At 42.7% G+C, this 24,521-nt stretch overlaps 1 protein-coding gene across 2 annotated transcripts; it reads right to left on the bottom strand.

The window, feature by feature from the left end:
- Window positions 1–805: 805 nt before the first annotated feature.
- On the bottom strand, window positions 806–23,150 carry Gas41 (YEATS domain-containing protein 4 Gas41). 2 transcript variants are annotated; one of them, XM_084598481.1, is made up of 8 exons: window positions 23,079–23,150; window positions 21,853–22,017; window positions 17,517–17,636; window positions 16,754–16,820; window positions 15,385–15,479; window positions 10,759–10,851; window positions 9,363–9,450; window positions 806–4,584 (listed from the first exon to the last, which is right to left on the bottom strand). In XM_084598481.1, the coding sequence occupies exons 2-8, from the start codon at window positions 21,913–21,915 to the stop codon at window positions 4,385–4,387; spliced, it is 726 nt and encodes a 241-aa protein (XP_084454607.1). In that variant the 5' UTR covers window positions 21,916–22,017; window positions 23,079–23,150; the 3' UTR covers window positions 806–4,384. The 2 variants fall into 2 exon arrangements, with proteins under 2 accessions (XP_084454607.1, XP_084454606.1); XM_084598480.1 differs by having other exon boundaries at window positions 807–4,584; window positions 21,853–21,989; window positions 23,079–23,147.
- Window positions 23,151–24,521: the final 1,371 nt, after the last annotated feature.

The raw sequence follows: 24,521 nt of genomic DNA on the forward strand, positions 1-24,521 counted from the left end.
AACCAACCCACAGTGTTAAGACGCGTGACGCGGCCGTCGCCACTTTTCCTTCCTTCTCTTCCAGTTCACGGAGAGACAGATGAACAGGCCGCTCCACCGCCTCAATGCTGAGCCGCGCGTGTCGCCACCTTCTCTTTCTCCATTTCAGGTTCACGGAGAGTGCGCGGCTTCGGACAGACATCGGCGAAATCCGTGATTGCGGCTAGTAGTGCTACGCACTAAAAATGTTCTCACCTTTGCTGGAACATCCAGCATACGTAATAATAATAATAATTGATTTACAGGAAGGGAAAGGCACAGTATCTGTCAGTTGCTCTGTTGACAGCTGAACCACGCTGTAAGGGAAGGGATGAGGGTGGGAGTGAAAGTGGAAAGAGAGAAAGGGGAGCCGTAGTGGAGGGCTACGGAGTAATTTCAACCACCCGGGGATCTTTAACGTGCGCTGACATCGCATAGCACACGGACGCCACTTCGTTTCGCCTCCATCGAAACGCAGTCGCCATGGTCGGGTTCGAACCCGGGAACTCCGGACAGTAGTCGGGCGTCTTACCACTGCACCCCGGTGGGGCATCCAGCATACGTCAAGTTGCAGATCTCACTTCTTGGAAGCCCAGTGGTCCCCACGTGAAAAATTTTCAAGCCGATTCTCGTTGCACGAAACCGAGAGGCTGAAAGTGCATGTAGTCACGCCTACAAGAGCGCGTCACCCGGAAGCATGCGTCAGGTGCGTTTTTGCTGCGCCCAGGCTGGAGCGGCGAGTGGAAGGGAGCAAGCGACACGCACTTACAATTATAGGTGCATGAGCAGAAAAAAACCAATTGCATCAAAAAATTCCTTTATTTGCCTAGAGAGGTTATGACGTCACCAGGGCAGAGGCATAGCCGAGCGCTGATTGGCTGCAGAGGTGTGCCACGTAATGAGACCAGGTGACATGGCCACGTATGCAGCGCACTGACGAGCTCGGCTTCAGTTGTGTGTAACCCTGCCTAGACTGCTCTGCTTATCAGGCTGAATAGTGCAGAATCAGTGCCACCTGCATACTCCCTAATAAAAATACAACCTGAATCTACTGTGATAAACATTTCAAAAAGACGATACAAAAAACCAGTCAGCATGCATGTCGGGCTGCTGCGATAGAAGCCTAGCTGTAGCAGGAACCTGCTTTTAATGCTGTCGCATCACACTCAAGGTGACAAGCGTCGCCACAATTCTTTCTTTTTTGGCCTTTTCTAGTTTATAAAAGCTCCGGTTTTAGGTGAAAGTGGCCTTTTTATGGTTAAAATACAGTATTATATAGGTACAGGCAAACTTGCATTTGTACTTAGTGTCCCTTTAAAGGGTAGCTTTGGCACTTTTCCAAGTTTCACGAATTTTACTGAAAATTCAAACTAGGTTCTCCGTAGTATTTCAGTTCTTTGCTCCAAATTTCGCAGTCAGCGACATTTTGCCTCAGCAAAGATGGAATTAAAAATTTCCTATTTCATGACCTCAATCCTGCCTATTTGTGAGTAGGCAACCTTGCATTTGTGACATTACAATGCATGCTTATCGACAGTTGCTCTGCATTAATGAAATAATGAAATTTCGAGCTTGCTTTTGGCAAATTCAGAAAGCCGGCACAGACATGAGTTTAGCGAATCAACGTGCACAAGAGCTGCTATGCGCCCGTCATCCCCAACTTCATACATTTGATATCACTGACTGCCACTAGGAAAAGAGGCATTACATTAGCGTCATAATTAAAATCCAGTTATGGTTTGCCACCTCTCATTGTTATATTTTTGCTCGTGATATTTCAATACTATTTATCAGAACCACAGCCGGTCTGAAGGAAGAGTACACTTCTGTGCTCTCCCTCGAGATCAGTCGTGTCAGAACCGAGACCAGGAGGCCCTCAACATTTTACACGGCAGTCAGTTCAAAACGTTAGAAAATTCTGTGCGGAGGATATCAATGAAACTGCGTCATTGGTTTCACTGCTGACCGACACATTGTACCAGAATAGCTTGGCAACCAATCGCTATGCTTAAGTGCAGTTTTATGTTTGCCTCGTTTTATTTAGGGAAACCGGAAATTGCTCAACTGTCACAGAAAGCACTAAAATCTCCAATAACACAGTTGCTCACAGGGACACCTACAACAGTGTAGTTTTTGCATCTGTGGTTCTATTCACTTCGTTCTGGACAAAGCACATGAAACATTTCACCTGTCATCAGTGCCCAATGTGAACCTGCCGCGCAACTGGCTCAGCAGCCGACACCAGCGGTCACTGTCAGTGTGTGTGGACAGCGGGGAAAGCCTCCTTTATGAACTTACATGTGCAATCTAGGACCACCACTGCTGAGACATAACATGGAGTAGCTACAGAATAGGAATATACGGTATTTTTCGGTCCTCTACACACCAGTATCTGTACAGGTGATATAATACCAGTATATTAGGAATTTGCACATAACTTCGACTCTGAAAAGATGCCGCTAGCAAGGAAACATAAAAAGCTCACCAGAGCGTTGGCCGTTGATATAGCTGGTGGTAATTATGCACTCTAGATTATGCTGCTCATAGCTCTGTATGCCCTATGTGCTCCCTTTGTATCGCCCTGAGCCCAGAAGCCAGCTGCTACAAGCCAAGTCATAAAAGAGAGCTATTTTGCATTTACTAAAAAAGTAGCAATCACAATAAGAAACAAAAGCTGTGCTGTTTTTGCATTATGTGTGCCAACTTGCCCAATGCTGTGCTTGATGTCAAGTCAGGCACAATGACCGTAAGTGGTTCATGCTAAACTGACAACTGCAAGTGGATATAATGCACATAAAGATACCATTCTTTCCATAACTGCCTGTCCCATAATAATGAACAGGTAACAATAGGGATAAAAAATGTAGGAATACTCAGCTCCATCTTTCAGGGTATGATATCATAGTGTTAGTCGCTCATCTGTGGGTCCCCTTGAGGATACCTCTTAACAAACATGTGTTTTGCAGCTTACTTAATCGCAAATTCCTTAGCTTGTGCCTTGATCTTCTCACACAGACATTAGCACGTAGGAGTGACCTACTCCATTATGAAGCAGAAGGCGTTGATAGCATGTAAATCTACCAAAGAACATGACACAAAGAACACAGGCCACCGCGACGGACTCTGCCAACCAGCCCGTGCCAAACACTCAAAGCTCCATCCACGCTATGAACATTTGCTGTGTTCATAGCAACATTAAGCCTCATTTCAATGAAGCCATACAAACGTGCATATGTGGAGTGTATGCTGCTTACTAACAGCGTCCCTGAATCGTTACCCAAATGGCCCAATGCTTTCAATTTCCCTCTCACCCTCTATCACAAAGGTGCTGCCCGAGTTCTCAGCTTCTGCCAATTCGACCATGGCACGTGGTGTCGTGACGCAACACAACTCGCCTGCCATTCAGTGCCAGTCTTTGTCAGCCACCTACCCACTACCACCCGTCAGAGGCATATCAGTCTTTGTCAGCCACCTACCCACTAACACCCGTCAGAGGCACATTCGTGATCTTTTGGTCACAATGCTGCCGCTAACAGGTAATTTCGACCTTCTAATAAAAAAGTTTGCGATATCACTTGCACCATACAACTACAGTTGTCTTCAGTGAAGTACAGCTGCTAGAATTAACGTCTTAGGCAAACTAAGTTCAGTGCAAAGGCTATAGTGAAAATACATATGCTTGGGTAAACTTTATTTACGAACATTCCAAGCAGCAGCAAATTCCCTTCAGGGTTGAGCCTGCTCTGTTCCTGCTCTGCAGGATTCAAACAATGATAAAAACACAGGTTGCCTGACAATGCTGCAACTGCTCTTCCAGCAGTTTAGTTTTTACCTGAAAGTGCACAGACAAAAGCAGAGCTTTCTGGCATTCTTCCTACAAGAGGTCTGATGAAGTTATAAAATAACGAAGTGGACATCAAAAACACAAACCAATTTGTTGCTTCGGATATCTCATGAAAGCAAGCACACTGTCCAACAATTCAACACACAATTGCAGTAGGTAAACTTGTAACAAGCAGGACAATGCTGGGTTCTTACAACCTTACCTCTGACCGATGCTGCCATTCTTTCACTTGCAAGCCACCGATGACACCTTAATAACTATCAACAAATTCCACTGCAATTAAAGTGATCTCCTCCACACCAGAACCAATGTCTCTCTGATGCTATGCAATATGGAAGCACCCACATAGTGAGAGCTTGAAAACAGGGTGATCTGGAACACGTGCACACCAATGTTCTCTGTCGCCCTCATCATTTCGAAACACCACTCGAAGCAGCATCCAGCAATGTCCGCACTTCACACCTGGCACAAAGCCACACTCGAGGAAAGTTGTTGCACATCCACAGAGACACTGAAGGCCCGTCAGGACGCTGCACTGGGAGCTGCGGCAGCACCTCCAGGATCTACATCGCCCTGGGATTCCAGTTTTGCAATCTCTGCCTTGTACTTGTCGATGGTTTCCCTGGCGACCTTGAGGCGTTCCTTGAGATCAGCCACTTCTAACCGAATTTTGTTCTTTGCCGAGAGGATAGCGTGCAGGGTCTTCTCTTTTTTCTCTTCAACTGGAAAACCAAGGGTGAACGACTGTAAGAACCATTTAAGACTCTTCACAGTTTAAGATGTGCTTTGTTATCACAGCTTAAACGACAGCATTTGCCAATTTTTGAAACGAAAAGCTTCACTAGGCTAGTCAACTCCGAGTCTCGCGTGTGCTTCGTCGTTAGAAACACCTATAAAGCCCCGCTTTAGCCAAGCCGTATGAATGTGCCTTAGTGGCCTATAGTGGTAACGTGAATTCCTGGCAGGCTGAGTCTGACATAACCGTCCCATGTGAAACGAGAGACCCAAGTTGGCAGCTCCTGCCACGGAATCACGGTCATGGACACGGCACACAGCGACGAGTGGTTAGACCTGGCGCAGTATTGCTTTCGCAATAAATGCCACAGCTGTTCATGCGCAAACCACGTGACGTCACAGGAGAGGCGCAGGTGGTCGTAGCCGCCGCTGCCGTCGCAACCGCCGCCGCGACTCCGCCGGTTGACCTTCAGCCGGTGCCGCGTGCTTTCACCGGGCTGTGTTTATGTTTATACAGAAGTGTAACGGTGATGATGATGTGGAATCGGAATAAAGTTTAATGTTATGTGATGTACGGCTGTAATCGATGTTTCACCGTGATGATAAGCCATGGAATATCTTTAAGGTACAACCGTGAACAACAAGGTAAGCCACAACTATGCCAAGGAACCACAAGCTAAGCCATGGCATGGCCGAAGCTTTTCGCTTTTGATATCCAGGCTTAACTAAGCTAAACCACCACCAATTTCTTATCTCTACAGGTAATTTGTGGATACCGTTTAAAAGAGTATTTTGTGTATATAAGTGTAAGAGCTGCAGCATTTCTTTACTTTTTTTTTTTTGTAACTTTAAAGAAGTGGAGGACTTAGACAAAGGTAGCAGTTTTCTGTCAAACAGGTCGAGCCACAGTGCAGCCATAATTACTTGTCTCTCAGGTATGTGGCGACATGCATTTTTGAATCAAGTGACGTAGGTCAAACAAAATCTTCTTTGATATGACGCCTTTGAAGTGTGAATGGCATGAGTCGCATGACGTAGCATCTTCCAATGCCCAGCAGGAACCATCCAGAGTAAACAAGCAGGTAGATCCCTTATCTGGTGAACAAAACGTCACCTCAAGTTATTACGGAAAAAATTAAAACTAAGGCAGACACATATACTTTCACTATTAGCAGCTGATGCTCAGCTAAGGATGATATGAGCCTGGCCAGTGATTCATAATGGCGTTGCTCGCGTACAACCAGCGCCAGTAGGCTTGAGGTGGCTGTCGCCTGGCTTGCTTTTCCAGTCGCTCCGCTGCAGAAGGAAAGACAACCTCAGACTGTGGCCTTGGCGCGATGAAAGGAGTGCCACTAACACGAATGCATTCCATTGTGGCATTTGCACAGCATGGTACCATTCTGATAAAGCTTTGCCATGTGTAGATTTGCCTAGCATGTAGCATTGAGCTAGCCATGCTAAGGAGGCCACTGTGCAGTGGTGAGTTCTCTATGTGAAAGCGGTTGAAGGTGGAACCTGGCAGAACGATATGCCGTCAGCATGATTGTGCTCATTTTAACAAGTGAACCAGGTAACTGCCATAGTCTAGTAGCTCCCAGCAGAGCATATCGCATGAATAAAAGTGATACACGCTATCTCTCTGGCTAACTTCAATTTTTTACCTTTTTCTTTTTATTACTTGTCGAGCTGGGAGCTGTACCCCGCACGAGTGAATTACTTCTTTCTTTGAATTTCTAGAAATGATGTCTCCAAGTCATCATGAAAATCACTAACAATGGGTAAGGCTTTGGAACCATTTCTATTATGATGTTACCAACAGCGAGGTACCTCAGTACTGAAAGACCATTCATCTAATCAGCATACTTGGCCAGATCAAAAATCGGGAATTTTTTTTTTTTTTCGTGCCAAGGGAGGGGTGGGGTGGGGGGGTTAGGCCACATTTATTGTACCAGGGTCCAGCGAGCCGCCCAAACTTTCAGGCAGTACTGAATGAGTCCTTTTGCAAGGAGCTTGCAATAGCCAACTTTTCTAGCTTCAAAAATCTGTTGCGGTAGCCTTGCTTGAAGCTCAGTAAAGCTGTTTCTTGGGCGTCCAGGTTGGCTGAAGCATCCACGTTGGTGACGATTCACCAGCAGCAGATGTCGGAAAGTTGTGTCGCACAATGATGAGCAGAATTCAGTTCTAGTTTCAGTTTCAAATCACCTTCATTGCTATGAGACATGCCCTTGTCGCATCCACGCATTGTGCAAAACCCGAAGTGTTCGCCTTTTCTTGGCGTCACGAAGCACACAATGTCAGAAGTACAAGATTGCAAAAACTTCTGCTAGTGCATCTTCCTTTGTTCTGACAGTAGTGCCATGACCTCAAGCACACGAAAATTCTAACTTGACACTGTCCACAGCACACAGGCAGCCTAGCCAACTATAAAACTACACATAAACAGCTATAGTAAACACAAATTGCAACCAGCCTTTGCTACTTTGGCTTTGATCGGCTGGGCAGCCGATGATGCCGGTGGTGCTAGTGCAGCAGTTGATAGTGATGCTGGTGATTACAATGCAGCTGCAGGTTCCACCGGGCTGGTTTTGCAAAAATTATACTTTCGGAGACAGAGACAACTTATTGGCAGGTATAGGGGAGAGTGGCCGTACAATCAGAGAGTTCAGTTCAAAATCAGGAGTCTTCTGAGTGAATCGGAAAGGTTGGCAGGTATGAATTGGCACAACAACGATAATACCATTGTCACATGGGCACTTTCGGTCGTGATAAAGTTGATTGAAATCGAGCTCATTGCAGATCCGGCGTTGCTACATGACGAACTCAATCATGATCGTCCACGATCCTGCTCTACCGCCTCAACTACGGTCGAGCTGTCATTGCCACCCTCATTCTCAGACATTCATCAAATACAGTCGAACCTGGTTATATCGAACCCGGATATATCAAATTTCGGTTATATCGAACTCACGGAATATCCCCTTGAAAATCCCATGTAAAAGTATAGGAAAGCCGCGTCATATATCGAACTCAATTTCACAGGTCGTTCGATATATTGAACTCCGCACCACGCACTGGAAAGTGTGCCTTCTCCAAAGACGATCGCATCACCCTTGGCCGTTTGCCGCTTGACGTTTTCAAGCCACGCGTGGAAGGAATGAAAGGGGACAGTTCGGCGACGCTGGTCTTGGCAGCGCCGCGCCCATTCCCCAAAGGCGCGCGCATTTGCAGTTATCGTTTCCCGCGCGCCAACACATGACGTTTGCAAGCCATGTGCGTGGGAGTGCCCATTCTTTTGCCTAGCTATCTCTCTCCTTCAGCACGCGCTACGCATGTGCCAAGCCAGCTCAGCCCGTTTTCAGGCAGACGTGGGACGCTGTCAGCGTGTGTTGCGAACCCTCTGCGCGCGTGCGCGCGGCTGGCGTGGCGTTCATCCTTGCATGTATGAATCAACGAAAGCACGCGGTCAGCTGCTGCGATCATGACGCTCGCCCCAAGCGCGGCGTGATAAATCGAACCAGGCTTGTGCTATCAAGCCATCAAGCCATCACGGGCACTCTGCCAAGTTTGCTCCCCACCACCACAGGAGCTATCAAGAGATAAACGTGCCCCGACGTTATCGCTGCGCAGCATCTTGGCACGCTGCCATTGAGCTGTGGATGAGACGACCGAAACGGACTGACGCACGCCATCGACATGCAAGCGAAAATGCTCGCGACGATTTCTGCCGCCGCAACAGAAACCTTGTTTTGAGCTGCTGCGGTGGCTCGAGTGGCGAGAGAGACACAGTTCCAACAAGTTTGAAAATTTTCACTCTGTCGCTGCCGCTCGTCGCTGAGATCGCTCAGTCGCTTGCATGTGAGCGAGCTGGCCTCAACGCATTTTTTTTTTTTTTTCAAATTCTCGGGTGCAAAAGTGGAGGGTGGGTTCATTATGCGAGTGGGTCGATTACGCGACAAATACGGTATCGTTTTTTCGCATCGTAAGTGCCGTCACAAGGCGATTTCTGTATATAGAATTATCGATATATCAAACTATTTCGCGATCCCCTTCGAGTTCGATATATCCGGGTTCGACTGTATACCAACGGTAAAGATTACTCACAAGATTTATTATAAAAACATGCCATATTAAAATAAATATTTTTGTTATCTAAATTTATGTGAATTTGTTCAAACTATCGACAGACACCACATGCGCGTTTTGCCAATGGTAAACAAATGTGCGGGCTCGACCACACCTGACCACGCTTGCCAGTTCCCGCGTGCGCTCGCTGCCTGATCTGCCTGCATGCGCAATGGATGACACAACTGCTATTCGTCAAGGAAGCTATGATCACAAACAAGAACAAAGTTTTAATGAAGTTTGTATTTATGTATATAATTACAAACTGACGACGATGTTTATCGTGTGCGTAGCGTCATCTCTCATGTAGCTATCAAACCTGTCGATTGGAATCGAGCGGGTACGTGTAGCACGGTCCTTCTCGACCGCGCTTGAAACTTCAATCATGATCAATACCGATTGTGATCCAAAGTGCCCGTGTGAGAGTGGTATAAGATCGCCTTAAATCATGCTGCAAGGTTTCAATGTAGCATGTTTACAGTCTGCCATGCATATATGTATACATATTTACTTGCTATCCAGAGTAGCTCTGATGTCTATTTTTCACCCAATTCAGTTGCCAATTCTGCCAATTATGCTACAAATTCAGTTTCAAGTTATACACCAAACCGTACAGACCATAGACTAAAAGGTGAGTACTCACAGTCGAACTCATGCTTGTATGGGCCCACAGTAAGCGGCCTCGTACTTGTTAGGAGCTGTTGCATCATGACAGTCGGCTCCGAAAATATCTGTGGACAAAGCAAAAATGTTAACCATGCAGATGCTTCACCACAGAAGATGCGTATTCAGCAAATTCGTCCCCACTGAAAATACCGTGCCATCTTGCCAAATGCAGTAAGCAGGAAAACTATTTTTTTTTTCTTGCCGTTACAACCAGTTGCTGTGTATAAATAAGCAATCCTTCAACAATTCTAAGCTTGGTTTGGTTCGTGGGGTTTTAACGTCCAAAAGCAACTCGGGCTATGGAGACGCCTTAGTGGAGGGATCCGGAAATTTCGACCACCTGGGGTTCTTTAACATGCACTGATATCTCGCAGCACATCACGTTTTGTTTTTCATCTGCATCGAAAAGCAGCCAACACGGCCGGAATATGTTTGCTCCTTCACCTCTGAACCAGCGCTTTTTAATCTCAAAGCACGAACTTCGCACCTCCAGCTAAACTCACATTAAGGTCACACTACACTCCCAGCACAGATGTATAAATTTTGGCTGGATAACAATGTGGCAAACAAAATACAACTTTTATTGCTTGACAAGACAGCACAGCACATTGAATTACATAGAGTAAACTCTCATTCCCCTATTGCAGTGTGACACCATTTAACTTTAGCGCACTTGTAGGGAGTGAGCACCAGACTGAACAAGGTTGACGACTGGGCAAGTTGGTAACGGTTCATTTTAAACCACCCAAAGGATGAGACACAGGGAAGAAGAGGACAGGACAAGGCTGGACCAAGAACTGAATGTTTATTGAACGAAAGAAGACAACGAAGAATCGTTCTGAAAAGCACGCGCACAACGCAACTGGTGAAATTAGAAAAGTCGTTAGTTAGGCCTTGACTTTGAATTTTCTTCTTCTTCTTCTTCTCAATTTCCTGCCATTCCACCGGTTGGGTTGTACGCGTCCACTTCTTCCCTGTTCTCGTCCTTTGGCTGGTTTAAAATGAACTTAAACACTTGAAAAGGCCTACAACAAGCAAGTTTCTCTGGCGTGTAAAGAGGCCCTTGTCTATTGCCTGACAAGCCAGGAATTACAAAAGAAAAAAGAAAGAAGAGAATGTGGCAGGACGTTTAATGCACAGCAGCTTAGATTTGACTAGCCATACCAAGAGTACCAAATAAGAAATAAGGTGAAGTGCATAAATAACAACCAAATATGTGGCGAGCTCCTATTGAACTGTCACCAGACAAATGCTGGCATTACTGACAAGATAGTCAACTGCCAGTTGGCATGCAGTGCGTATGGCAAAGCTATGCAATAACATTCAGTAGTTTCAGCCTGTCAGGCAACTGCGTAATAATTAAAAGCACTCACCAACTCATCATATGATTCCGACACAAGCTGCTTCTTCCCAAGCATTATGTTTGTCTCACTTTGGAACAGCTTCAAGATGTGGTAGACAGTCACCTAAGGAAGTGCAATTGAATCATTAACTAAAAATAAATGCAAGATCAGTGCATGGCTCGAAAATGCACTTTACACGTTCCGACCATTACACAAAGCAGGAAACAACCTTTCAAAGACATTGCAGCATGTTCGATTCTTTGCTCTTACTACCACTTAACATCGCCAGAACAAAAAAATTAAATCCAAGAGATGAACATTTTAGTTTATATATATATTTTCAATTTGGCAAGCTTCCAGTGCTTACTTCAGGATTTCAATTTTTATCTTCTTTTTATGGCTAAAATATTAGTTTTGAAGATCAATTGTCTTTCGGTAATCTGGTGACCCTATGAGGTAAAAAGTCACGTGCAGTTAACCTTAATTGTTTGTTATCCCCATCAGTTTTTGCCATTAACACACATGTAAATACAGCAAAACCTTGTTCATACGTCTCTAAATATGCAAGAAAATATGTATTATCCGGAAACGTATGATCCGAACTGCCTGATTTTGAAAAAGTTGTCTGCTGAATAACATACAAAGACATTTAGAATTGAGACTTTCACTGCATAAAAGTGTACATTAGCAATTATAGACATCCAGTATGCACAGCTCATTTTTTTGCTCTCAGAGAATTCAGTCTATATTTGCGTAGTCCCATGTGGAAGAGATTTAGTAACAAATCTGGTTTGCAGCAGGTTATGACGAGCCAGAATCGCTTCCTTAGTTGTTTCCAGATGCTTCACCCCCTTACACTAGTGACACGTGGAGAAGCCATCGTGTTAGCTTACATCACCGTGTTTTGCTTAGGTATGCATCCGCCAGAGCCGGCCTGCTTGTATGCAAGCGAATAGTTGTAATCACACAGTTCTCCCCTATGCCCCGACCCTAGAGAAGCCGTCGGGTTGCTCCTCATGGAGTCATGTTTCTGCAGGAACGGGGGCCTTATGTTGCGAATTATTGACCAGTGTCTTTGACTTCTGTTGCCCGTAAAGTTTGGGAGCATACCTTGTATATTACTTTAGTAGCATATATTAACGAATATTGTTAGATAATCCAGCTGAACATGGTTTTCATAAGGGCCTTTCTTGTATTACATAATTAACAGAATTTATGCATGACATCGCCAAAGCTTTAGATCATCGTCCCTCTGTAGACTGTGCCTCTTTAGATTTCCAGAAAGCATCAGACACTGTGGCACATGTTTTACTGATTGAAAAACTAGCAGCTTATAGCAACAATGCACAAGTTTATCTCTTGGATATGCTCATACTAGTGCTTCGTAAGCAATTTGTCGTTATTAATGGGTCTCAATCTCGGTAGCAAATGTCACATTTGGGGTACCTCAGGGATCAGCCTTAGGGCCACTATTATTCTTACTGCACATCAATGACATAAGTGATGACATCCAATCTCAAATGCAATTATTTGCAGACGATTTTGTACTGTACAGAGAAATGGGGGGGTGCGAGTGATGCGCTTGTTCTCCAACAACACATAGACAGAGTCAGTGAATGATGTGTAAAATGGCATATGAGACTAAATTTATATATATATGTAGATAACAGCTTCAAAGAACAAGAGACTGCCTCAAAAACTGATGTATTTACCAGAAAGAAAAATCCTCACGTGAGCAGCTATAATCTAAATGGTATAATGTTAAATAAAGTTTCAGAATATAAATACTTAGGTGTTTACATCTCAATGAAAATGGCAGAGGCAGGTTGACTATTTGCATCCAGAGCAGCGAAAGCTTTGGCCTTTATTGTTGAAATGCCATGTCTTTTCCGCTAACTACTGGAGAATTACTGTACAATACCAATGTTAGGTCAATCTTCGAATATGCCTGCCCAATTTGGGACTCTCCGACTGTGTGAGACAAGGCCAAATTAAAAAGGGTTCAGAAATTAGCTGCTCGGTTTGTGTCGGATTTACAGAAACGGTATCTCTGCCAAGACATTGAAAGAAAGACTGCAATGGTAGCATTTGGAAATTCGTCGGCATAAGTTAGGACTCAAGTTTTTTCACGTGATTTATGACTGTTCTGTTACTATTGAAAGGGAAAAATATATATTGGCACCTCAATATATCTCTGACTGTGTAGATAACAGCTTCAAAGAACAAGAGACTGCCTCAAAAACTGATGTATTTGGATTGTTTTTTATTCCCACAAACAATATGTGATTGGAAACTGCCTTCAGTCACTGCTTGCATTATGCCCAATGATGTTTTCTTGTTTCTTTTTTTTTTTTTGCATTATAATGACCATTTCAGTTTTGTGGTGCAGCGAGATTTTTTATTTGTTTTGTTTTGTCTTTGCTTTTTGATATGACTTTGATTTGTTTCCGTGGCTGACATTGCTATGTTTTGCTTTCCTTTATGTATACCCCCTCCCACTGTAATGCTGCTTTGGCGCTGTAGGGAAATAAATAAATAAATGAATACTGGTTTGTTGGCTTTCTTTGATGCTTCGCCCCTTTGCACCTAGGGACTGCAGGAAAGCAACTGTTCAATTTTTCGATCAATTTTTCATGCCGCAAGTTCTTGTTAACAGATGTCTGGTTGATCGCAAAATGTATTATACGACCACAATTTGTCAAAACTTCGAACGAAGTAACCAGGAAATCAGGTTATGCGAGAAAATATTAAACGGAAGAAAAATAGTATAACTCTATAAGCGAAATTCACTGCCTGCGATTTTGAGCGTCTGAAATGGGAAATCGTACAAGCCAGGAAAGTATCAACGATGTTCTAGTGTATAATCAGAGGATCGCTCATAAAATATAATATGTAGCCACAGGAAGACATAACAGTATGCGATTTATTTTAATGGTTTGGACATGAGACGTCCGACAACTGGTTTGAAAAAAAAAGCACCAAATCGGTAGTAAACAAGTATGTAAACAGCAACATGTGGAGAGCAACAGGTGAAGGTGAAGCAGACAGTTGCCAAGTGAAAATTCACACTATTTAGGACTATTAGTATAATGTGGCACAGCAGCACTGTAAAATACAATGTGCAGAGAAGTGGTAGGCTCCGTATAACCGACTGCCTGGGTAAGTGCACCAAAATCTTAGTATGTACGCAGGCGATTTTGCATTTGATTTCCATCGAGGAGTGACCAGCATGCCTAGATTATCAAAACCGCAACCTCGCACCAAACATATCTTCACTAATGATCAGGAACCACAGCACGGCGAAAGCGGAAACCAAGCGCGTTATTATTCAAGCACCAATAGTCAAAACATTTTCATCTTGTTCACACTTTGAAGGGTCGTGTTTTAACTTCATTTGCGAATGACAGCCTGAAACCTGTGGTGAACAGGTTTCCCTACTACATGTGGCCAAACTGGTTTCCAGTTAAAGTGCAAATAGCATTCAGAAAAGCTGGACTTTGTCAATGTCGAACAAACTTCAACTCAGCGTGTGGTTAGTACCCTAGAACCCTTCTATAGTAAAGCCATTTAGACCAGAAAAAATCTTTGCTATATCAGTTGTTGGTGATTAAAATTAAATGGCCACTTACTAAACACGTCTTGTTGCTAAAAAAAAAGTAACACTCAAAAATACCTTCATTCCTCCTCTTATTGTCTCTTTGTGCAATTTTTTATTTTCTTTTTAAATTATAAGATTTTCTGTTCACACTGTCAAGTGCCGCATCTCCACTTTTCTGCCACTGCCACCTCATGCTTCGCGCTGCACAGTGCTGTGAATGTTAGGCCGTTTCTTCCCATCCTTATTTCTTACAGCAGTTTTGCTCTCTTACTTTTTTAACGGACCGCATCAACTTTTCTGCATTCGTAGCCAGGTTTACCGTTTTCCTACGCTCTGCATGCTTTCCTCATCTCACATATCCGAGGCACACATGAAGTCAGATTCTTCTTAGAGCTAATGAGCCTAGTGGTAAAACCATTTTAAAAAAATGCTGTTTTATAGTTTTTTTTATTTAAAAAAAAAAAAAAGATATATATATATATATATATATATATATATATATATATTTGTATCAAAATTCTCGACTGTGTGTTTGCGGAAATCTCTTGAGAAATATGTCAACCAAACGCAGTTTACTATAATCGATTTTTATGACAATTTCTTTACTATAAAGGGCAAAAAATGTAGTCGCCCATGGAAGATGAACTAGTACTTTAATTTCACTTTACTATCTTGCTACCACTTGCATAATTTTCACTCGAACTTTCTTCGGCAATGTAAAATGAAGAAAGGCAATGTCTTCTTCCCAAGAAAACATTCCTGCTTTTCATGCTTTGTAGCGGGCGGTCCTGGCCTCAATTCCACCCAGGCAACAGATAAAATAAACAGTGAACTTTTTTGAAGTGGGTAGTTCTGTGCTCAAGCCCAATCCTTGTAACGTGTCTTAACAGTACGCTCAGAGTTTCGAAATGTTAATAATCCTTCACTGAGCGACATTAAGGGCTGCTTCAATATGGCAGTAGATTTCCACACACAGTGCATTATCCAAGCGCCGAAGACTCTCGACTCTTGAGCTAGTTCACACTCCTGTCCAATAACTAACAAAATGTCATGCTCACCGGTCTTTCTGTGGTATCCATGAAGTATATTTTAATGACAATTTCGAATTCCCCCCAACCAGTCTCCGTCACTTCATATGGCGGCTTTGTCACCACTGCATAAAAAGAAAAATATATTTGCTAGAGGCTATATCACTACATTACAGTCAATGCATCACAAAGCAGTAGAAAGGCACTCACTGAAAAAGTCTCTTCATTACAGAGTAGGCAGTTACTCAATGGAAGAGGGAGAGAGGAAAAAGAACACACTGAACAATGTTGCTAGGGCACAACGTCCAATTACAATCCTACTTGCAACATGTCATTTGATATAACTCACACTTATCAATGTATCTGTCTAAGCTTCTATTTTTGTGGATTTAACCAATAAGCAGTAACACCCAAGGAACATAAATGTTTACCCCCCCCCCCCCAAAAAAAAAAAAGAAAAATCCATCCTTCAGACAGAGTGAAAAGGACACACAGTCGAGCATAAGCAGTTTCTGCCACTGCTATCAACAAAAAAGGAAAAAGATGAGCTAATACTGACTAAGTTGGTTCATCAATTAGATCTTGCACATGAAAGTAAGTTTGGTTCAACCGCTGAATGCCTGCGCACTTACGTCTAGCTGTAATAATGAAACATTTGTCATCATTAATGCCACAAATGCAACCATACTCACCACACACTAATATGCCGCCAATAACACAGGAACACATTGTTCAAAGGTAGTGGTTTCTTGTCATTTGAGATTAGCCATGCAGATCATCAAACAGAAGAAGTGATAACTTGAAGGGTGACAGTAATACAGGCTCTTCTAGTAGGGTCACACAGACATCAAGAGAAAGTGGCTAAAGAACCCAGCTGTGCTGAACATTGAGCACAAGCAAAGTACAGTGCATTAATCCACCGTACCAGAAAGGAATGCCGCGTGCCAGACCACGCTATGTGTATTGCAAGCTTGGCACATGCATTAATATCGCTGTATCTACTGTTTGCAACCGCATCTTTTCGTCGGCCATACAATAGTCTCGTATAAAGCGTCTTGTAACTAATAATATGTAACTGTAATAAATTATTGTAAATTAATGTGAAAATATTTGAAGAATGCCTGAGCCTCATTTCTTTCAAGTACGAATGACAGGAAATTTTTTGCCTTCGTACTAAGTACAGCTGTTGCAGAGGGGCTCGCGATATCTTTTCTAGGAAATGCACACATTGCAAGTGGCAACATAACACCACAGCGCAGCTCCTCGCCACAGCCATTACTGTCAAGCCATTAAGAAAGAAGTGCCACATCATTACTTATACAAGCCATGGTAGTCAATAAGTTGCAAGTACAAACTACTTAAACGAAAGGAATCAGCTGAAGGAGTGCCGTATACTCACCCCTATTTTGGTTCGGGTAACTCTCGTGAAGCTTGAAGTGCACTTTTTTGACATATGAAGACATGTCCTGCAGAAAATATGCACAATTCATTGAACACTCTACCTCACCTCACCTAAGCCCACCTAAGCCCTACTAAGCCAGAAAAAACAATTTTAACCTAAAACAACCTGATGCGGTGTCTGCACATGACACAACACCAATGCGCACATTTCAGAATGGCAACCTAGATCAGTGGGAACCCTTTCCAACATTGGCGACACATTAGATACATGAGCACATTGGCCTCACAACCCTTCTTACATGCAAAGGTCACGCAGCAGCAGCAGCAGCAGCACGAGCTGCATCAAAATACACAAGAAATGTTCACATGGCGTCAAGCGCATGTGCCTAAATAAATAAAAAACTTAACAGTAGCTGAGAGTGAAAAATGTACAAATGGTTCCTGGATAGGTTATCAATAAATTGTAATCAAGGATGGCAAACAGTGAACGTTAGGCACCTAACAAAGAGGTGCCACAGGCACAACATGACATCCCTTAGCAAAACTGCAAATCTATATCTCCACAACATCTGATGATAATACTGAAAGCGTACACTACTGCGAAGTTCCAACTGCCTAGGCAACCCACTGATAGATGTCGCAATTCCTAGCTGTGGTTAAAAACAAAGTGCAAAGAATTAACAACAGGAAGTTTCAAACAAAGATTTGGAATAAACATACATCTAGACGAAGACCAGCAACAAAACCAAAGGCATACATACTTCATTCTTGTATGGCTTCAAGTAAACAGTCCACTGATGAGTGTGGCCATCCTCTTCTCGCTTCTTCCCAAAGTAACGGGCAACATTTCCATACACAATGGGTTTCACAATAGTTAAGCCCTGTGAATAATGAGAAGAGACATAGTGAGACGCTGCCAGCAAACCTTACTGGAAAACACAAGTTTTTCAATGACACAAAGCTCAAAAGCTTCTGCCACACCTCAGATTTATCGTGGCTTTATTTGCATTTACAAGAGGTATAAGCTACATGGCCTGGTGATGATGCAACACCTATCCCATCTGACCTTTGCATATAGATACGCCTTCCCCTGATACGAATGCTAGATCCTATGCAGCAATAAAACTAACCTGCACATGCAACACTCACGTACTTTGACAGGAAATGGACACGCTTTGTGCGTTGCGTTTACACATCCTGGACTAACTCAAGTTGGTCAAGACACAACTACACAACGGCGGCAGAAGCTCAATGTGCAGCCTCATTAATAGGTGTTCTCCAGGGAAGTGCGAACAGGCTACAAGTGGGACAAATGTTTTTGACACCAAAGTTCAATAAAATAAAACATTTGACAGTAACAAAATGAGCCTGTGCATTGTAAACTACTTCCTTACTATATAAACTATGCTAACTTAGCCCTTTACTAACTTTCTGTAACCAATGCTATCACTGCCACTCACAGCAATGCTTACGTCATGACTAAGCGCTATGCCATCAAAGTGATTCGCATATTGTAACTTGAGAGGAACAAAAGGATGAAAAAGCTAAAACAATTAGGTGCCAGCAACTTAACAAATTGGCACATGATTTTAAAAATATTGCCTTCCCCAATGAAAGCTCTTAGTAGAAACTGTCAAGCAGCATAAATGCAGCCAAATACACTGTATAGATGCAGCTTGAATAGTACATGGCATCCAATAAGTGTTGAGCACATGACTTAGTTTATGTTTACACTACTTGTTTGCGCTTAAGGGCACTTGGAATAATGAAGTGTATATCACAGCATTTGCTAGGTGGCAGAACGTTTTGCAAGGTGAATTCGAATGCAGATGCATCTAACATTCCGCTGTAATCTCTAGAACAAGGATGTCTGATCGCATTTTGCAACTCACTGCCAATGCTCATTTGCATACCCCTATTATACTATCCCTCTGTTCTTATCACAAAGCAATACCTTCCACAAACATGACAACTAGATCACATAATATCCATCAAAATTATGCTTGAAGATGGCTCAGCAAATAACAGCCCTTACTAAGGCTACTGAACTCTCTCGTTACCATGCCACTATGCCTTAATCCCCAGTAATAGAGTGATTCAAAGTGCAATTTCAGTGCTAGCATCAAAGACATGGTGCATCATTATAGTGTCATGTCCCACATAATCTTAATTTTTACCTCACGGCAGCAATTTTCGAAATACCCGTGAAGTTTAGATTTTTGCATAGTGTGCTAGTAGCATGATATCAGCCTAGGGACAACACAAGCTCAAAAAAGTCCTCTTTCACACTATTCTGCATCTTCTGCAGAAGATTATTTTAATGTATCAGGCAGCAGTTACTCTGACAATGAAGCCTGTAAGTTTTGCTTTTGGTTCTTGCCGATTTCGTGATTCCTGAAGCCAGTTCAGGCATCATGCTGCTGTCATGAAAGACATTTTTGCTACTTGTAGTGTATCGACAGCGTATGGGCAATATTTGCTTAAACAAGCTCGAAGAAAAATAGAGCTCTGGTCCAATTGAAGTCTGGGCATATACCTAGGATTGATACTCTATACCAACTGAAAGCAACTTGCAAAATTTTGTAGCAAAATCGGAGCCTTCTAAGGGCTTTACAAGTATTTTGTTACCTTCTTTTAATTTTCTTATGACCTGATAATTACAAATGTTATGGCAGATTGATTTTTATGGTTCTGCAATTCTTTCCAGTCTCTTGAAGCATTCCTAATTATAATTTCCAATGTTGAAAGGTATGGTTAGGTTGGTGGGGTTTAACATTCCAAAGCTACTCAGGCTATGAGAGACTCCGCAGTGGAGGACTCCGGAAATTTCGACTACCTGGGGTTTTTTAATGTTCATTGACATCGTACAGCACACGAACGCCACTCCGTTTCGCCTCCATCGAAATGCAGCCACCGTGGCCGGGATTCGATCCCGCATCCTTGGGCACAGTAGTCAAGCGCCCTAACCACTGCACCACCACAGCGGGGCAAGTGTTGAAAGGTATATTTAGCAGCTTTTATTTTAATATCTGTATGCTAATATTTTTTTTATTACTAATTTAAATCAAAGGGACACAGAACACAGCCTTTTGTTTCCCCACAATTCAAGAAAATGTTTTCTGGCTAGAAAAGTTGTAATTTCAAACAAGTGAGCAGATCTAAAATAGTCCGATTCGAAATCTTCTTAGTCTTTTTTTCAAGCCGTGTTACTCTGTCAATAAATGTTTTCCTAATGTTCAACTTTTTTGTGCAGTTCACATTTTTTCGTAATGTTCCCACTGAATATTTATGCCAAAATAAATGTATTCAGAAAGCACATTCTGTTTACGCTATCTTCATCTACATTACACAAATTTATGCATCACACATTCTGAAAAAAATATTATGCCTCAGACCCACAAAAAACACACACTTCTCTCATGATAAGGAATGAGTTAATAAAAACTTCCCTAAAGTCAATCACAACCGTGCAACAATCTGTTTCTCATTGGAAAAGCCCTTACCATAGTGTTACCCTCTGACCTCCTTTCATTATTTAGTATAATTACTAGAGTCTTCCTCAAAACACATGTTGCAATGTGCTTAACTTGTGAAATCCCATTTTGGTGGCTACAAACTCTGTTTTGCACCATTTCTTTAACTCCTTAATGAACAATGCTACAAATCTACAAATGCCATTTACATTCCTTGTGCAGCGTATTGCGCATGCAATTATTGAGCGATATGATGTTACATGAACACCGCTTTGTATGTACGGCGCTTTTTACGTTCATATTACGTTTGAAAACGTTTTATATTACGTTTTAAAGCGCCGCTCTTTTTGGGCACTGCCTGGACACTCAGGTACGAACAGTGCAACCTTGCTTAACAAGTTATGTATTTTGTACAGTATACCTATGCTCACCTATCATTTGTCACTATCGCTCTCCACTGTACTTTGCCTTGCTGCCTCTCCCTAACCCTTCTATTTCCGCCGGCCACAGCTACAGTGCTTAAGATACTAGACAGCACTGCCATAGACAGTAATACCTCTTCCTTTCATTTGCATTCTTGTAATTAACAACTAATACTACTGTAACACACCATGCACTCATTATTACATAGAGCTTGCATACAGAGTTTGACACCAGCATGTTCTTAGTAGCCAGCGAATTTCTAGTAAAAATGTTTAGCATCACTATGAAAAGCTGCACGAAGAAAAAACTAGGCAAACATAAGCACCTTCCAGCCAGCATTCAGCGCAATCACATAGCCAGAATATTTATGGGGGAGGAACCCAGGGTAACTTTCTGTAATGTGGGGTAGTGCTGCATACCCAAAATCATTGCTGTAAGAACTAGAGGCAGGTGAGCATGATTTCAAAGGGGTAGGATTTGCTTCGGGGCTATTTTGGGTATATGTCTGGCCTAACAATTTCTCATCTCTCATTTTCTGACAACTGCTGTGGGAAAAAATAAGCAACCATTTGTTGAATTAGAAACTGTTTATTTTACTGGGGCCTTCAAGTTGTTTAGAGGCCTTTGATTTGGAGATTCACACAACTCAGATAACGCATATAGTCATGGGTTCGGTCATGCATGCGGATCCCTTTGGCAGAGTGTCATTGTTTTTTTTCTATTTCGTAATACAGTATCTTCATGATTGCCTTATTACCACACTGACCACCACAAAAACAAAACAAAACAAAAAAATCCTGCTGCTTGCTCCCTTTGTATGTATCCCATAAAGAGCCCCTCATTTCCCCTACTTTTGTTTGTGATTAGCTCAACGAGGGTCTCAAATCTAGCAGCTTACAAGTCATAGGTAGCGTAAAAGGGTTATCACACATCTCCCACCTTCCCCGTTAGATTCTGTTTTGTGTGACAACTTGCAGTAACACATCCTCCGCTACGGTGGAGGATGGCGCTGGCAAGTACACTGAAGGATCAGTGACACACAACATAAATACCTAACAAAGATGGCTAGGAATTAAACTTGCGACTTCATGTTCAGGCACATCACTTCATAGCTGCTTAGTTACTGCAGTGCTTGCAGCAACAGAAGGTGCAAAATGAAGCAATCTAAAGAAAATCAGGCAAAAGCATCCACATTACATACCTTCACTCTCCCACCGGGTTCTTGGACAATATCTGGAAGTATGCCTGGCATGACAACTGCCATTACACGGCAACCGAATGCTGAGCAAGGATTTCCTTTTTTTGCAGACAACCTTTGTGCACAGCCTATGGTCACACCTGTACGGTTAATGATGTAATATATAAACTAGAATAAAACAGTGAAAGTCAATGAAACAGACATAACATGCTCATCTAATACCAAAAGAAAATTCTAGATTAAAGTTAGAAGCTTCTTATAGTTAAGATATTCAGCGGACAACCTGCGATGGCATCATAAAGAATAAACAAGCCATCACTTAGTTGATTCACATGTAGACAAGAAATTGTTGTTTGTCCATTAAAATTTCTGAATAACTAATAGATTTTTGTGTGTTAAAAAACAAAATGGAACATAAGGTAAGTCACAGTGATGAGCTCCAGACTTATTTCGAGCCTGTCGACGACCGCAACTCGCAGAAAAAACTCAGCGGAACTCGTGGAGTCGCGCTCAGCAATCGCAGCAGGACTCGTACCTCTGGTTGTTAAATTAACGTACTAAATAAGTTTCCTCCGAATGCCGGAGGCAAAATCAAATCGTTCTGGCACATCCCTTTTCTCTTTGGTGCAATAAGGAATCATTATTCGAGATCTCATCGTTCCATGTTTACCAGACATCTAAGACATCTTCGCTCTGTGCTGTCACTGCTTGCCGTTTTTACCTTTGAAGTCCCGCTAGCATTATTCTGCATTATATATCCGTCAATTCTAGTTCGGCGAACATATTTTACAGACTACTTGCGAGAACAATTAGTTACATCTATGCGCAAAAGGCCAGGGAAAACTCGAAGTGCAGCTATAAACGAAGTGAACTGACAAGTTCATCAAACTAACCCATCTTTAACAATTAAACGAACTTAGTCCGGAGTAACACACATAAAACCTACATACGTTTTCATATATATCAGCGACCACATGTCATGAATGATACTCAGTGATTACTGAATAATAAGTAATACATATAGACTCCAGAAACCGAAATAAAACGTGTTTGCATGATGCACCGAATCCTGAGTGCGCGATTTTGACTCTGGAAAAAATTCACTAAAACCAAAAACAATACTAATACGTAAAGCATATACTTAGTCGACTTATAGCAGCAGTAGCATAAAATCAAAAGCTCAATATGTCAAGAATTGTGCACCAACTACTAGGAAACATGAAACTTACGAAGGACGCAGCGCACGCATCCGCAGCGGCTACTCACGAACGCGAATCCGTGTTGAGCGCCATTTTGTCCAGCGTTGCCGCCTTGCTAAAATTATCTAGAGTCGGTCGCTTGTTTCGGCGGTTTGCTGGGAAACAAAAGCCACAAGGACAAGATATATCGCTTTGTAATATGATGTTATTTCTAAGCCTTATGTTTTTTGGCCCTGTGAAAATTTCTACGCGTGCCAGCTATGCATACGTTTTGTGCAAGGCTTGCGCTTTCGGTTTCGGGCGCTTTTGGTTGCGGCTATTCGGGGCGTGACGCACAATGGTAATACGCGTTCGGGCATAGAGTTAATACTACTAATCGTTCGGGCACGAAGTTAATACTACTAATGCGGTTCGGGACTTTTGAGAAAAGCGAGGAAAAAAAAAAAAAGCCAGAACAACCATGTTCAAGGAATGAGGTCTAACTAAAGAAATGCCGCGCGAACCCAAGAAAGCAGCAGCTACTGGCGCGAAAGCATAGGAGAATATGTTATTTTTCTTTTATGAATGTGGAGCAATAATTGAACATAAAGTAACTGACTCGAAAGTAAAAGAAAAAGCAGCCCCATGCCACTCATGGGATCCGAACCAACGACTTCCGAATTTCTCGTCAATGGTTGTTGGCCCCTTATTGTTATGTGTATCTTATAAACATGCATGTCTATAACGAAGCCCCTCATCTCCTCGCATTTGTTGACTAGTTTAACGAGGGCTTAGAATTCTGCTGCCTTGACGTCATAGGCAGCATAAGAGGGCTATCACAGCTCCCCCCCCAACTTCTACGTGTAGTTCGCGGTATTGCAGTCAGTTCCACGTCCGCCGCCGTGGAGGCGGCGCTGCATGCAAACATTGGTGACGTTTTGCTCAAAGGCATAAGGCTGTGCTATATGAACTCGAATGCAAGACTAATTGTTAATCAGGAGCTAACGAAACCAATACCACTGGAGTCATCTGTTTGTCAAGGATGTCCACTGTCTCCATTGTTGTTTGCTTTATATCTGGAACCCCTCTGTCTCAGTACAATTAACAGTGCAGCCATCCGTGGTTTCTCACTGGCTTAATGAGAAGTTAAGATTTTTGGCCTACGCTGACGATATCGCCCTCTTTTGTTCTGACAAAAAGAGGGTACTTGAGGCTTTACACTTGACTAAACAATTCTGTGATGTTCATGCGCTGCTCTTAGTTTATATAAATTCAAAGACTTTTGGTTGGGCCATTGGGGCACTAGAACAAGCCAGTTTGGAGGCATAGGCTGGGACTGTAGTCCTCTTCAGTAACTAGGGGTTCCGCGGCTCCAACAGCCTATTGGGATTCACAAATCGTACCTAATGAGGCGACAAACACAGGCTTGGATGGGTAGGGAACTCTCAATGTTTGCTAAGGCACAGGTCTGTAACATATTTTTGTTTGCAAAGT

Source organism: Amblyomma maculatum, chromosome 3 (assembly GCF_055883805.1).
Source record: "Amblyomma maculatum isolate TAMU_Amacu chromosome 3, ASM5588380v1, whole genome shotgun sequence".
Classification (NCBI taxonomy): Eukaryota; Metazoa; Arthropoda; class Arachnida; order Ixodida; family Ixodidae; genus Amblyomma; species Amblyomma maculatum.